We start from the raw sequence: 15530 nt of genomic DNA on the forward strand, positions 1-15530 counted from the left end.
GTGACAGACTTTATTTTGGGGAGCTCCAAAATCATTGCAGATGGTGACTGCAGTCATGAAATTAATTTTTCCTTGGAAGAAAAGCTATGACCAACTTAGGCAACATATTAAAAAGCAGAGACATTACTTTGCCAACAAAGGTCCATCTGGTCAAAGCTATGGTTTTTCCATTAGTCATGTATGGATATGACAGTTGGACTATAATGAAAGCTGACAGCCCAAGAATTGGTGCTTTTGCACTCTGGGGTTGGAGTAGACTCTTGAGAATCCCTTGGACTGCAAGGAGAATGAACCAATCCATCCTAAAGGAAATCAGTCCTGAATATTTTTTGGAAGGATTGATGCTGAAGGTGAAACTCCAATCCTTTGGCCACCTGATGTGAAGAACTGACTCATGTGAAAAGCCCCTGATGCTGGGAAAGATTGAAGGTGGGAGGAGAAGGTGGTGACAGAGGATGAGATGGTTAGATGGCATCACTGACTCAATGGACATGGGTTTGGGTGGATGCCAGGAGTTGGTGCTGGACATGGAGGCCTGGCGTGCTGCATTCATGGGGTTGCAAAGAGTCGGACACGATTGAGCAACTGAACTGAACTGAAATTTGGTGACCTAAATGGGAAAGAAATCCAAAAATGAGGGGATATATGGGTGTCTATAGCTGATTCACTTCACTGTACATTAAAAACTAACACAGCATTGAAAAACAACTCTACAGTAATAAATTTTTTTTCATAAACTTAAAATACTAAATGCCAAAAAAATAAAAATAATAGGTTTATGTTTCTACAAAAAAGAAAAAAATAAACTTTGGGACTTCCATGGCAGTGCAGTGGTTAAGACTCAGTGCTTCAAATTCAAGGGGCTCAGGTTTGATTCTCTGGACCAGATTTCATGGACTAGAGTTTCAATGCCATGCACCGAGGCCAAAAAATAACTAAATGTTATGACAACAAAGAACAGGAAGGGAGAAATGAAAATATCTTGTGCATAGTCCTTACAATATATATGAAGGGCACGCATGAATGGTCAGTCGTGTCCAACTCTGTGACCCTATGCATTGTAGCCCACCAGACTCCTCTTCTCATGGGACTTCCCAGGCAAGAATACTTGAGTGGGTTGCCATTTCTTCTCCAGGGGATCTTCTCAACCCAGGGATCGAACACATATCTCCCACATCTCCTGCATTGGCAAGCAGATTCTTTACCACTGAGCCACCTGGGAACTGCATATGGGAAGCAACATAATATTATTTAAAGGTAGCCAGCAATACATTGAAAACAAACATAATCCTAGGGAAATACCTTTAAAAAGTTTTAAAAAGAGGCATCCCAGTAAGGCACTAGTGGATAAAAAATAGAATCCTAAAAAGGAAAATCTACAGATGCAACAAGTGAAAGGCAAAGGAGAAAGGGAAAGTTATGTCCAACTAAATGCAGAGTTCCAAGGATAGCAAGGAGAGGTAAGAAAGTCTTCCTGAGTGAACATTGAAAAGAAATAGAGGAGAACAATAGAATGGGTAAGACTAACAATTTCTTCAAGAAACTTGGAGATATCAAAGGAACATTTCATGCAAGGATGGGCATGATACAGCAAAGAAATGGTAAGGACCTAACAGAAGCAGAAGGGAGTCAGAAGAGGTGGCAAGAACACACAGAAGAACTACACAAAAACGTTTCTTAATGACCCAGATAATGGTGATGGTGTGGTCACTCACCTAGAGTCAGACCTCCTGGAGTGTGAAGTCAAGTGGGCCTTAGGAACCATTACTATGAACAAAGCCAGTGGAGATGATGGAATTCCAGGTGAGCTATTTCAAACCCTAAAAGATGACGCTGTTAAAGTGTTGCACTCAATATGTCAGCAAATTTGGAAAACTCAGTAGTGCTCACAGGACTGGAAAAGGTCAGTTTTCATCCCAATCCCAAAGAAGGGCAATGACAAAGAATGTTCAAACTACTGTACAACTGCTTTCATTTCACATGCTATTAGGTCATGCTCAAAACCCTTCAAGCTAGGTTTCAACAGCACAAAAACTGAGAACTTCCAGATGTTTAAGCTAGATTTAGAAAAGTCAGAGGAACCAGAGATCAAATGGCCAACATTCATTGAATCATAGAGAGACCAAGGGAATTCCAAAAAAACACCTCCTTCTGCTTCACTGACTATGATAAAGACTTTGACTGTGTGGATCACAGTAAACTGTGGAAAAAAATCCTGAAAGAGGTGATAATACCAGACGACTTAACCTGCCTCCTGAGAAACATGTATGAGGGTCAAGAAGCAACAGTTAGAACTGGACATGAAACAATCGACTGGTTTCAAATTGGGAAAGGACTACATCAAGGCTGTACATTGTCACCCTACTTATTTAACATCTATGCAAAGCACATGGGAAATGCTGAGTTGGATGAATCACAAGCTGGAATCAAGACTGCTGAGAGAAATATCAACAACCTCAGACATGCAGAAGATAGCACTCTAATGGCAGAAAACATAAAGACACTCAAGAGCCTGTTGATGAGAGTGAAAGATGAGAGTTAAAAAGCTGGCTTAAAACTCAAGATTCAAAACACGAGGATCATGGCATCCGGTCCCATCACTTCACGGCAAATAGAAGGGGAAAAAGTGGAAACAGTGGCAGATTTTATTTCCTTGGGCTCCAAAATCACTCTGGATGGTGACTGTAGCCACAAAATTAAAAGACACTTGCTCCTTGGAAGAAAAGCTGTGACAAACATAAACAGCATGCTAAAAAGCAGAGATATCACGTTGCCAACAAAGCTCTGCCTAGTCAAAGCTATGGTTTTTCCAGAAATCATGTATGGATGTGAGTGTTGAACCATAAAGAAGGCTGAGTGCCAAAGAATTGATGCTTTGGAATTGCGGTGCTGGAGAACACTGTTGAGAGTCCTTTGGAATGCAAGAAGATCAAAACAATCAATCCTGAATTATCCTGAAGGAAATTAATCCTGAACTAAACTGAATTGGAAGATCTGATGCTGAAACTAAAGCCCCAATACTCTGGCCATGTGAAGTGAAGAGCTGACTTATTGGGGAAGACCTTGATGCTGGGAAAGATTGAGGTCAGGAGGAGAAAGAGGCAACAGAGGATGAGACAGTAGGATAGCATCAGCTGATTTAATGGACATGAGTTTGACCAAACTCTGGGAGACAGTAAAAGCCAGAGAAGTCTGGCATGCCACAGTCCACGGGGTCTCAAAGAGTTGGACATGACATAGTGAATGAATAACAACCACAGATGGGACAAATAGAAAACAAATGGCCTGAAACTAGACTCAACCCATGTCAAAAATGTAATCATTACCTTTAAATGGTCAAGACACTCTAGTCAACAAGCAGAAATTGTCATAATGAATTAAAATGCAAAACCCAACTATTTGCTACACACAGAAAACATACTTTAAGAATAAAGACACATGTAGGTTAAAAACAGAAACTGGAAGAAGACATACCAAGTAAACTCTAGTAATAAAAATGTAAGAGTGACCATTTTAATGTCAGACAAAGTAGAATTCAGGATAAGGAATATCAGCAATCAAAGAGGCATTTAATAATAGTAAAAGTGTCAATCATGAGAATTCCCTGGAGATCTAGCAGTTAAGACCCAGTGGTGTCACTGCTAAGGTTTGGATTCAATCCCTGGTCAGAAAACTAAGATCCTGCAAGCTGCTTGTCCAAAAAAAAAAAAAAGTCAACTCATCAAGAAAACAATCTTAAATGTGTCTGCACCTAATAATAGAATTTCAAAATCCATAATCAAAAGTGTACAGAAATGCAGGGGAAATAGATAAATCCCTAATTATAGTTGGAGATTTCACTGCAGATGGTGACCACAGCCATGAAATTAAAAGACGCTTGCTCCTTGGAAGAAAAGCTATGACCAACCTAGACAGCAATTGAAAAAGCAGAGACATTACTTGGCCAACAAAGGTCCATATAGTCAAAGCTATGTTTCTTCCTGTAGTTATGTATGAATATGAGAGTTGGACCATAGAGAAGGCTGGGTGTCAAAGAATTGAAGCTTTTGAACTGTGGTATTAGAGAAGATTCTTGAGAGTCCGTTCGACTACAAGGAGGTCAAACCGATCAATCCTGAATATTCATTGGAAGAACAGATGCTGAAGCTGAAACTCCAAGACTTTGGCCACATGATGTGAAGAGGTGACTCACTGGAAAAGACCCTGGGAAACATAGAAGGCAGGAGGAGAAGAGGATGACAGAGAATGAGATGGCTGGATGGTATCACTGACTCAATGGACATGAGTTTGAGCAAGCTCTGGGAAATGGTGAAGGACAGGGAAGCCTGGCGTGCTGCAGTCCATGAGGTTGCAAATAGTCAGACAAAACTGAGCGACTGAACAACAACAATCTCAGTAACAGATCAGATAGAAAGTTAAAAAAAATAAATAAATCTAGAAGATTTGAAGAACAATATCAACTAACAACCTAACTGACATTTATAGAACAGTCCATGCAACAACAGCAGACTACACATTCTTCCCAGATGCCCATACAACATTCACCAAGATCGACACATACTGGGCCTAAAAAAAGTCTCAGCTGACTTGAAAGGATTGACATCACGTGGAGTGTGTTTTCTGACCAAAGGGAATCAAATGAAAAAATTAATAACTAAAAGGCACATGGAAAACCTCCAAATATTTGGAAATTAAACAACACACTTTTAAATAACCAATGGGTCAAAAAGTTAAATACGCTTACCATTCAACTCAGCAAGTCCATTCTTATGTATTTACCCAAAATAAATAAAAACCTAAGTCCACAAAAAGACATACACATCGGATCACAGCAGTCTTATTCCTAAGAATCCCAAAATTTTCATCAGTAGGTCAATGGATGGTCATGGTATGTTCAGACAAGAAAATACTGTACTACATAAAACTGAAAAGGAATTTACTACTGATACAAGCAATGATAGGGATGATTTGCAAAACAATAAGCACAATTCCATTTATATGAATTTCTCAGGTTGGTGAAACAAATCTCTAGAGACAGAAAGCAGAACAGTGGTTGCATGAGACCAAGGGTCTGAGGTACTGTTAACAAAGCGACAAGAAGGATTTTTGGAGGGCTGGAAAGTTTCTATGTGTTTTGGGAAGATGGAAAGGTGTACAAAGGTCATGTATAAACTGGAGAGCGAAGACAAGGGAGTTGTTACTGAATAATCCTGATTTTCACAAGAAAAGAGGAAAGATGGTTCTGCAGGGTGAAAAGCAGGACCAACATGGGGGAACACTGCCACAGAGATGATGCAATAACGTCAGTAAAAGAAGTAGGCTAGTCTTGTGAAGATTCAGCCAGAGGAAGTAAAAGATGTTTCAGAGAATAAACACTTCACCATCACTGTATCTCAGCTGAAAATGAGGGATGATAATGAACACAGAAGGCAAAGGAAGATCAGAGGGACAAGAGAATACAGGAGTGGGCGATGGGAGTGGGAAGATTTCTGTAACCTGAAGGTAGAGGCCGGTCCCAGGAAGAAGGCCAGGGGAGCCAGGGTTGAACCACTCAGATCAGTTCAGTTTGATCACTCAGTCGTGTCCAACTCTTTGCTATCCCAAGAACTGCAGCACGCCAGGCCTCCCTGTCCATCACCAACTACCGGAGTTTACTCTAGCTCATGTCCATCGAGTTGGTGATGCCATCCAGCCATCTCATCCTCTGTCGTCCACTTCTCCTCCTGCCTTCAATCTTTCCCAGCATCAAGGTCTTTTCCAATGAGTCAACACTTTGCATCAGGTGGCCAAACTATTGGAGTTTCAGCTTCAACATCAGTCCTTCCAATGAACACCCAGGGCTGACTGCCTTTAGGATGGACTGGTTGGATCTCCTTGCAGTCCAAGGAACTCTCAAGTGTCTTCTCCAACACCACAGTTCTAAAGCATCAATTCTTCCGCACTCAGCTCTCTCTATAGTCCAACTCTCACATCCATACATGAACAATGGAAAAACCATAGCCTTGACTAGATGGACCTTTGTTGACAAAGTAATGTCTCTGCTTTTTAATATGCTGTCTAGGTTGGTCATAACTTTCCTTCCAAGGAGTAAGCATCTTTTAATTTCATGGCTGCAATCACCATCTGCAGTGATTTTGGAGCCCAGAAAAATAAAGTCAACCACTGTTTCCACTGATTCCCCAACTATTTGCCATGAAGTCATGGAACCAGATGGCATGATCTTAGTTTTCTGAATGTTTAGCTTTGAGCCAACTTTTTCACTCTCCTCTTTCACTTCCATCAAGAGTCTATTCAGTTCTTCTTCAATTTCTGCCATAAGGGTGGTGTCATCGGCATATCTGAGGTTATTGATATTTCTCCCGGAAGTCTTGATTACAGCTTGTGCTTCATCCAGCCTGGCATCACATGATGCACTCTGCATATAAGTTAAATAGGCAGGTTGACAATATACAGCCTTGACATACTCCTTTTCCTCTTTGGAACCAGTCTGTTGGTCCATGTCCAGTTCTAAGTGTTGCTTCCTGACATGCATACAGATTTCTCAAGAAGCAAGTCAGATGGTCTGGTATTCCCATCTCTTCAAGAATTTTCCACAGTTTATTGTGATCCATACAGTCAAGGGCTTTGGCATATTCAATAATGTGGAAGCAGATGTTTTTCTGGAACTCTCTTGCTCTTTCAATGATCCAGTGGATGTAGGCAATTTGATCTCTGGTTCCTCTGCCTTTTCTAAATCCAGCTTGAACATCTGGAAGTTCAAGGTTCACATATTGCTGAAGTCTGGCTTGGAGAATTTTGAGCATACTTTAATAGCATGTGAGATGAGTGCAACTGTGTGGTAGTTTGAGCAACTGCACAGCACAGATAGAAAATAATAAATCAACAGAAAGTTTGAGCCAGAACACAGGACAGTTAACACCTGTCCTGGTCAAACTATTCACCACACCCCTCTCAACTACAAGTCCCTGTGAATGAGACGAGCAGGTGCACTAAAAGTGGGGCAGCTAATGACTCCTGGGGATGGCTTTGCAGAGAACATGAAATCGGAGCTCTTGGAGGAAGAGCTAAACCACACAGCAAAGTGGGTCAACTCCATGCCATAGACTTATGAGCTAAAGAGAAGTAAAGAAATAGCTTAGGGAAGTTCAGATTTCCTGTGTATGGTCGAGAGTAGGCATATGTATGACCTGAGTTCAATTAGGAAATAGAAATTGCACAGTGAGCTAAACAGATGTACTTTAATACAATTAAATAGATGAACTTAGAATTTAATAGATGAATTTTAATTTAATACAATTATGAAACAATAATCGGAAAGATTAAGAAAACTCCACATGGAACTCTAGGGCTGAAGGAGAAAGTCTAAGGCGGAATATAGTTGGAAGGATTACCCCTCCCCAAGGCTGGAGTACTCATTGCAAAAGACCCTGATGCTGGGAAAGATGGAAGGCAAAAGGAGAAGGGGGCAGCAGAGGTTGAGATGGTTGGATGGCATCACCGACTCAATGGACATGAACTTGGACAAACTCCGGGATATAGTGAGGGTCTGCTGTGCTGCAGTCCATGAGGTCCCAAAAGAGTCAGACATGACTAAGAGAATGAACAAGAACAACAGGCTAGAGTATAGATCTCCCTGGAGAAGGTGCAGTTCAGCCCCATGGGTAACAGAGGAGTTCACAGGTTTGTTCAGGGCACAGCTGGTCTGCACTCACCAGACAAGCTGAAAGCCTTTCTCCAGACCCCAGGTGAGGGCAGGCAGACAGAGTGGGACTCAGCAGAAAGCTCTGGGCAGGAGATGAACTTAGCACCGGCCTTGTGAGTATCCAAGGAGAGGATGGGGCACTGGGAGGGGTAGAAGCCTTCAGAGTGCTGGTATCCATGGGAAGTTAACTGCCAGGCTGAAGCTGCAGTTGCTGAGTGTCCATGAGCTCTGGGCACGTGGCTGGGGCAGCACCCACAGGCTGCCTTCTCACCCACTCCACTGACCTGACCCGCTGCAGTTGGAAGCTACAGGAGAGCGCCTCCCGCCAACATTACCTCTCCAGGGTCCTCTACTGAAAACGTGTTTAACATGGTGCTCACTCTGAAAAAATGATTAGAGGAATTTCACCGATTGTCAGAGTCTAAAATGAAGTGTGACTTAAGGGTCAATAAATTGACTTTCAGCACAGCCCTTAATAAGGAACACAATATCCATAAAGAGAATAAACATTATGAAATGAATTCAAAGGATTTTCTGAGATGTCTTGAACTGAGTATTTAAAGGAAGGAGACAAAATTTCCTGGAGAAATAAACATTTACTTCCAAAACAAATCAAAGTTGCTTAAAAATGAACCAGAGCAGGACGTCCAGGGTGGTCCAGTGGTAAAGAATCTGCCTGTGAATGTCAGGATCAGAGGTTCATTCCAGGAAGATTCCACTAGCCATGGAGCAACTAAGCCCGTGCCCCAAACTACAAGCCCAAGCACCTAGAGCCCGTGGTCCCCAAGAAGAGAAGCCAGCGCAATGAGGAACCTCCGAACCACATTGAAGAGGAGATCCTGCTCCACACAGCTGGAGAGAGCCTGCACACAGCAGAGAAGACCCAGTGCGGCCAAAAAGCAAATTAATTAATTAATTTATTTATTTAAAACAATGAACCAGAGTTATGGTAAATTCATGCTGAAGCATTCTGGAAAAGATTTCAGAAAGGACATTAACACACATTCCTGAAATCTGTAGAAGACCAATGGGATTGTTCAAAATCTAGACATTGCTCAAGGAAGCTAAGTGGAAGAGCATCCCCTGAGGTCAACATGGTACCATAAGCTGTTTACAGGCGTTACATTTTTACAAGCATTGTGGACTGTCACACATTTGTACACATTGCTTCCCATGGCATTTCTAAGATTATCTATCTTTGTCCACTTGGCTACTATAACAAAATACCATAGATTGGGTGGCTTAAAAACAAGAGAAATTTTTTTTTCTATAATTGAGGCTGAGAACTACCAGATCAACTGAGTCCACTTCCCGGTTCCTAGACAGCATATTCTTGCTGTGTCTTGCTTCTCACGTGGTGGAGGAGACAAACACCTTTTTAATGATTTATACTGGAGTATAGCCGATTGACAATGTTGCGTTAGTTTCAGGGGTACAGCAAAGTGATTTAGTTATACATATACATATTATTCTTTTTGAGATCTTTTCCCATACATATGACAACAGTGTATTGAGTAGAGTTCCCTGTGCTATATATAGACAAGGACACTTTTATAATCCCATTCATGAGAGCTCAGACCTCATGGTTTAATCTCCTCCCAAAGAACTCACCATCTAAAGCCATCACCTTGGGTATTCGGTTTTCAACAGAGGACAGAGGACACAGACACTCAATCTGCAGCGTGATCACAACAGACATTAGAGTCCCCTTTTGGCACAGGAATGAAGTGACTCAGAGGAGATCCTTGTCTCCTGATCAGTGCCCTTGTGGGTTCACTTCAGTGGGTCTCTACTTCCAGCTTCCATTTCCCCTCCCTCTTGGAGGCCTTCCCTAACTAACCTCAAGCCAACATTTCATTTAGCATTCTGAGGAATCAGTTGCATAGCAATGTACAGTACTTATAAACAGGGATTCTCTAACTTAAACTGAACATCAGAATTACCTGTATGTGTGTGTGTGCATGTGCCAAGTCTTTCAGTCATGTATGACTCTTTCATATCCCATGGACGGTAGCCCATCAGATATAAGGCAAGAATACTGGAGCTGGTTGCCATTTCCTTCTCCAGGCGATCTTCCTGACCCAGGGATCGAACCCACGTCTCTTGTACCTCCTGCATTGGCAGGCAGATTCTTTACCACTCACCACCTGTGAAGCTCCCAGAATCACCTGAGGGCTTGTAAAACACAGATGACTGGGCCCCACTCCTATGATTTCTCATTTAGTAGGACTCATTGGCAGGGGGTGCCCAACATAATTTACAACTTTCCAGGTGATGTGACTTACAGATTAGGAAACCAGTTTGGAAACCATGGATTTAGAAACTAGCTACATTTCCACACACATTCTAGGTTTTATCTGCAAGTCCAACACAGAAGATGCCAAATCTTCATTTTCTCAAGCAAAGACTTCAAAAGCTTAGTCTTTTTTTCTGGATGTTCAAGGGCCTTGAGTGCCAAGTGACTACTTCCCTGGTAGCTAACAGAGGATTTTATCTTGACCTTCAAATTTCTTCACATTGGGAAGGGCTGCTGTTCCTCTGCCTTTCCTGCTTCTTATATCTCGGCTGAGAATAGAGCAGGCAGCTGGGCCATCCGCCAGCGCTCATGCCTGCCCAAATGGATTCAGCCCAGCTTATGTATAGTCTCATTTAATGGCTGTAAGTGGGAGAATCTGTCTCTGTCCACTCTGAAAAAAATAACTGGCCATGTGAGAGAAATATCACTATGAAAAAGTAGCCTTTTCAACATTATATACCCACACTATGATGTCTCCTTTTTTAATCAAGTTACATGAAGTAAAAAATTTGAGACATCTCTGTTTCCTACAACCTAACTTTCTTTTAAAATGTCTCTCTTGGTAAATTCAGGTTCAAAATAGAAACTAGGTTCTGAAAGTGAACGTGAAAGCATTACTTGCTCAGTCATGACCAACTCTATGCCATTCCATGGATTGTCGCCTTTGTCCATGGGGTTCTCCAGGCAAGAATACTGGAGTGAGCTGCCATCCCCTTCTCCAGGGGATCTTCCTGACCCAGGGATCAAACCCAGGTCTCCTGCATTGTAGGAAGACTCCTTACCACCTGAACGACCAGAGTAGGTTCTGAAATTCTCAGTGTATCATTCAGGACAAACTTTTGATGTCACAGACACAAACTGGGAGGCCTAGGTTCATCCAGCAGAGGTGTATTTGGACTATCCCACATCCCAAAAAAACGCTGATTGAAAACTCAACATTCAAAAAACTAAGATCATGGCATCCAGTCCCATGACTTCATCACAAATAGATAAGGAAACAATGGAAACAGCAACAGACTTTATTCTCTTGGGCTCCAAAACTGTGGTGGCTTCGCACTGAATAATACAAACACACAGTATTATGACAGACAGCACAGGAAGAGCGTTCAGACAAGCAACTCCCCAAGATCGTGCTGAGCACATATTTTATTGGTAACTTATCTTGTAATCTTTAAGTATGAGCAGGAAAGCAAGACAGAGACTAGAATTCAGGGATCAAGGAGGCTTCCTCCTGGAGGTCAGGAGGTAATCATATAAGACATGTAGGAAAGGTCTTTGAAGATAAGGGGGTTTGTTCTGTGTACAGAACAGCATCCAGCTAATGCTGACATGTCAGTCAGAATGTCTAAATTAAGGGTGGGGGAGAGCAAGCAAGGAAGAGAAAATGAGTATTAAATTCCAGGAGGTATTTCTGAGAAATCAGTAAAACATGGTTCCCACACAAAACCACTGCAGGTGGTGACTGCAGCCATGAAATCAAGATGCTGGCTCTTTGGAAGGAAAGCTATGACAAATCTAGACAGCGTATTAAAAAGTAAAGACGGTACTTGGCCAACAGAGGTTCGTCTAGTTAAAGCTATGGTTTCTCCAGTAGTCATGTATGGATGTGAGAGTTGGACCATAAAGAAGGGTAAGTGCCAGAGAATTGATGTTTTTGAATGGTGGCGGTGGAGAAGACTCTTGAGAGTCCCTTGGACTGCAAAGAGATCAAACCAGTCAATCCTAAAGGAAATCAACCCAAAATATTCATTGGAAGAACTGATGCTGAATTGAAGCTCCAGTATTTGGCTGACTCATTAGAAAAATCCCTGATGAGAGGAAAGACTGAAGGCAGGAGAAGGGGATGACAGAGCAGGAGATGGTTGGATGGCATCACTGACTCAATGGACATGAGTTTGAGTAAGCTCCAGATGATGGAGAAGGATAGGGAAGCCTGGTATGCTGAGCAGCTGAACTGAAATGATGGGGTCACGAAGAGTCAGACACGACTGAGCAACTGAACAACACCCCAAATATTGCAAAGGTTTCTCTCTCTGCTTCTTCAAGGTAGCTCTCTTTCACCTTCAAATTCTGAGGGCTAAAGCCCAGAGATCCTGAAGTCCAGACAGATAGATGTGGGGAGGAGAGTCACGAGATATCCTGATAGCAGCTGTGAGAGAAAGCAGACACCATTAAGGAAAAGGGAAGAGGAGAAAATGTGGGTAGAGGGGTTGAGGTTGGGAGGAGATGGAAAGGAGAGACTTACCGGTGCTTCCTAAACCAGAAGACTAAGCCTCCAACAATCAGAAGGACGAACACCACCAGGATTACCAGGATGACAATCAAGCCCCTGGAGACACGGTTCCCATCTGTGTGGGGGAACATAGGGTGTGTCTCAGTCTGGGAATCTGCATCAGGTCCCCTACTGTAAGCACGTGTGAGCATGCCAGATGCTTATTTCTTGTCCTATCTAATGTGCCCACTTGTATTCCTGTGAAGTTAATCGACACCCCATCTTTTCTTGGGGTCTGGGCATCTATAATTCCATTCAGTTCAGCATATGCTCGTACACATATGGAGGCAGGCACTAGTGTCACAGCTAGTCCAAACCTGAGTCCAAATCCAGCTCTTCCGCTTTCTAATGATGAGACTCAGGGCAGTTTGACCGAGCTTAGCCTCAATTCTCATCTGTAACATGAAACAACAGCACCTGCTCAAAGGAGAGTGGGGATGATTGTTCACACATACTCTGCGGTATGCGGAGTATTCAGCTCACACTGAGAAAGCACTCTATAAACCACACCTATCTTTGGTACCCTGCCTTTCAAAGTCCCCAGTTCCCTCTTCTGGGGAACAAATCTTCCTGGGATTCTGTACTTGCCACCTACTTTGGGATCTGTGGTGATTTTAGTCTCTTCTTTCTTGTATGTGGAACACCTTGTCTCAATCCTTTTTGAGTTCAGATCTTTATTCCTCCACTTGGAGAACCCCCTCCTTCTGTCACTCCTGGCTGGGGTGTCATTTCCCTCCCCTTCTCCAAGCCCTCCCTCTGGGCTTGAGGACCACCTCCTCCCATCCCCAGCTGGGCTCCACTTCCTCCTCACCCCAGTTCAGGATGATGTCCTGGTCTCCCAGGCTGCTGTGCTTCACTCGGCAGCTCAGGCCAGCCGCCTCCGCAGCCTCCACATCCAGGGTTACTCGCAGATACCAAGTCGAGTCGGCGTTGGGCATGACGTCTCCTTGCTGAGTGCCAGGCTCCTCCTGCTCGCCCCTCACCCACGTCACCCACACGGGTTTTGGGTAGAATCCTGAGACGTGGCAGACCAGCCGCAGGCGGCCAGCCCGGGGACGGGGGCCACTGGACAGCCAGGCCTCTGGCTTCACTGTATTCAACACGAGAATGAGGGATCTTAAAGTGAGACTCCGCATCAGAGGCTCTGGACTTCACAGCAGACTCATCAGTCCTACATTTCTACTTTTGGAGTTGAACTCCCACCATTTCAACCCGTTTGTATTAGCTTCTCCAGGAAAGCCTTCCCCGATCCTCATTCCCTTCCCTGATCCATTCTCCTGTAAATGCCCCTACTCTGTAATCCCAGAGCACCCTGTGTTCAGCTGTAACATATGTAGCATGTTTCTCAGTGGTAGTCACTCAGTCATGCCCAACTCTGCAACCCCATGGACTGTTGCCCACCAGGCTCCTCTGTCCATGGATTTTTCAGGCAAGAATACTGGAGGGTGTTGGCATTTCCTCCTGCAGGGCATCTTCAAAACCCAGGGGTCAAACCCGGTCCCCTGCATTGTGGGCAGACCATCTGAGCCACCAGGACACTGCTTTAACTGTTCATCTGCCTTCTCTCCTCTCCCTCCTCAAGTACAGATCCTGATTGATCCCCAGGGTTTCTTTAATTCTATTCATGGACCCTAAAAGGTACCTAGTTAATGTCTGTGGAATGCTTAAATACCCTCACACCTTATCCATCTCCTCCTCTTCCCGTGATGCTTAAAGGGGTGTGAACCCCTGGAATGAAAACCCCAGATGGAGCCCCAGAGTGGAGTGGAGGGCAGGAGGTGACAAAAGTAGGCTGACCTTGCTTCTCCAGCTCGGACTTCCCCATCTGCAACAGGCCTCTGAGCAACTCGGGGCAGATGTCATGGAGGAGCCAGTGCACTGTTTCCTTGGTCCCTTGGTCCCGATTGAGCACATTGCAGATCATCTGGATCCAAGGGGGGGCATCTGGGGCTGGCACCCAAGACATTCCTTGGAAACTCAGGACATCCTTTCCTTGAAATGCAGCATGTAAGAAGGTTTCTGAGGTGTTCCTTGGGAGCAAATTACATCCTGCAGATCCCTGGAACTCAAGAGGATCTGAAGAGAGGAATAGAAAGAGAAAAATGAAGAGCTTAGGAGACTGAAAGGAGTTGAAGAAATTGGTGTGAGGGTTATACTGGGGACCCCAAAGTTCATGTAAATGGGAATGGGTGACCTGCAGCAGAATGAACAAGGGGTATTTTGAGGACTCAAGCTGGGACCTCTCAGGCAGAAGTGGGACTCAAAAGGGAGAGAGGAGACAATCACGGGGGGCCAGAACCTCCCGGTTGGGCTTCAGCATCCACTGTCTCCCCCTGGGCAGCTGTCCACGATCCCATCCCTCAGCTCACAGTCGCGGTGCAGCATTTCGACGAATTGCCAGACGTCCCTGGTGAAGCAACAGCGATAAACCTGAAACTTTTGCTGCAGCTGCTCCCACTGTTGGTCGCTGAATGTGCCCTGAGACCAAGGCTTCAGGAGGCCGACGGTGTCCGACTCATTGCGCCAAGTATAGAGCTGCAGCTCCCCCAGCCACGCGAGGAAGTCCGTGCGCGTCCAGCTGCGGTTGGCAAAGGAGGAGATCTGGAGGCCGCGGAAGGAGTAAGACGTTTGCGGCTCTGGAGACAATACAGATCGGAGGAACCGGGGGCACGGGAGGGAGAGCGCAGAAGGGAGAAGGAAGAGCAACAGAAACAAACAAACAGCTAGGTTTGGGAAGAAAGGGTGATGTCTGCTGGCTCTGAATCGAGCTCGGTCTCCAGGGGCCAAGCAGCTGGACTCAGGGGGTAGCAGGTTCTCGGGCTGGTGGGTCAAGCTCCCGGCTTCCCGAGGTGTATCAGTCTGCGCCCGCCCGCCGCGAGCGTCGGCCGCTTTCCCCGCTCGCCTCCCTCTCGCCGCCCTCTGCCCGGGAGCCCCGGTTCCACTCATCCTCAAAACTCCTCCAAATCTGGGGAAGCCCCCAGAAGAACAGAGACAGCAAGCACCCCGCGTCTAGCTCTGCTCTGGGAGCTCGAATCTCCGTCCCCACCCCCTCCCCGTCTATCCCCAACGCCCGCCCACACACCCCTGGTTTCCGGGGCTGCCAAAAGCCTGAACTTGACCCTGTGGCTGGCCAATTCTTAAGCCTGGAGGCAGGCAGGACTCCTGTTCTGGCTCTCAGGGGACTTGCTTCCAACCTCCTCCTGTCCAGGGATCCCTTTTTCATCTGCCAGATGGTCCCTCTCATTAGATATCTGAGCTGC

General features: G+C 44.7%; 1 protein-coding gene across 2 annotated transcripts; it reads right to left on the minus strand.

The window, feature by feature from the left end:
• Positions 1-11939: 11939 nt before the first annotated feature.
• LOC122676616 (antigen-presenting glycoprotein CD1d-like) lies at positions 11940-15319 on the minus strand. 2 transcript variants are annotated; one of them, XM_043876066.1, is made up of 5 exons: positions 14640-15319; positions 14068-14346; positions 13082-13360; positions 12244-12346; positions 11940-12147 (listed from the first exon to the last, which is right to left on the minus strand). In XM_043876066.1, exons 1-5 carry the CDS (start codon positions 15214-15216, stop codon positions 12126-12128), a joined length of 1260 nt encoding a protein of 419 aa, XP_043732001.1. In that variant the 5' UTR covers positions 15217-15319; the 3' UTR covers positions 11940-12125. The 2 variants fall into 2 exon arrangements, with proteins under 2 accessions (XP_043732001.1, XP_043732002.1); XM_043876067.1 differs by lacking the exons at positions 11940-12147; positions 12244-12346 and adding an exon at positions 12518-12665.
• Between the last annotated feature and the right edge of the window lie 211 nt (positions 15320-15530).

This window comes from Cervus elaphus, chromosome 20, assembly GCF_910594005.1.
Source record: "Cervus elaphus chromosome 20, mCerEla1.1, whole genome shotgun sequence".
Classification (NCBI taxonomy): Eukaryota; Metazoa; Chordata; class Mammalia; order Artiodactyla; family Cervidae; genus Cervus; species Cervus elaphus.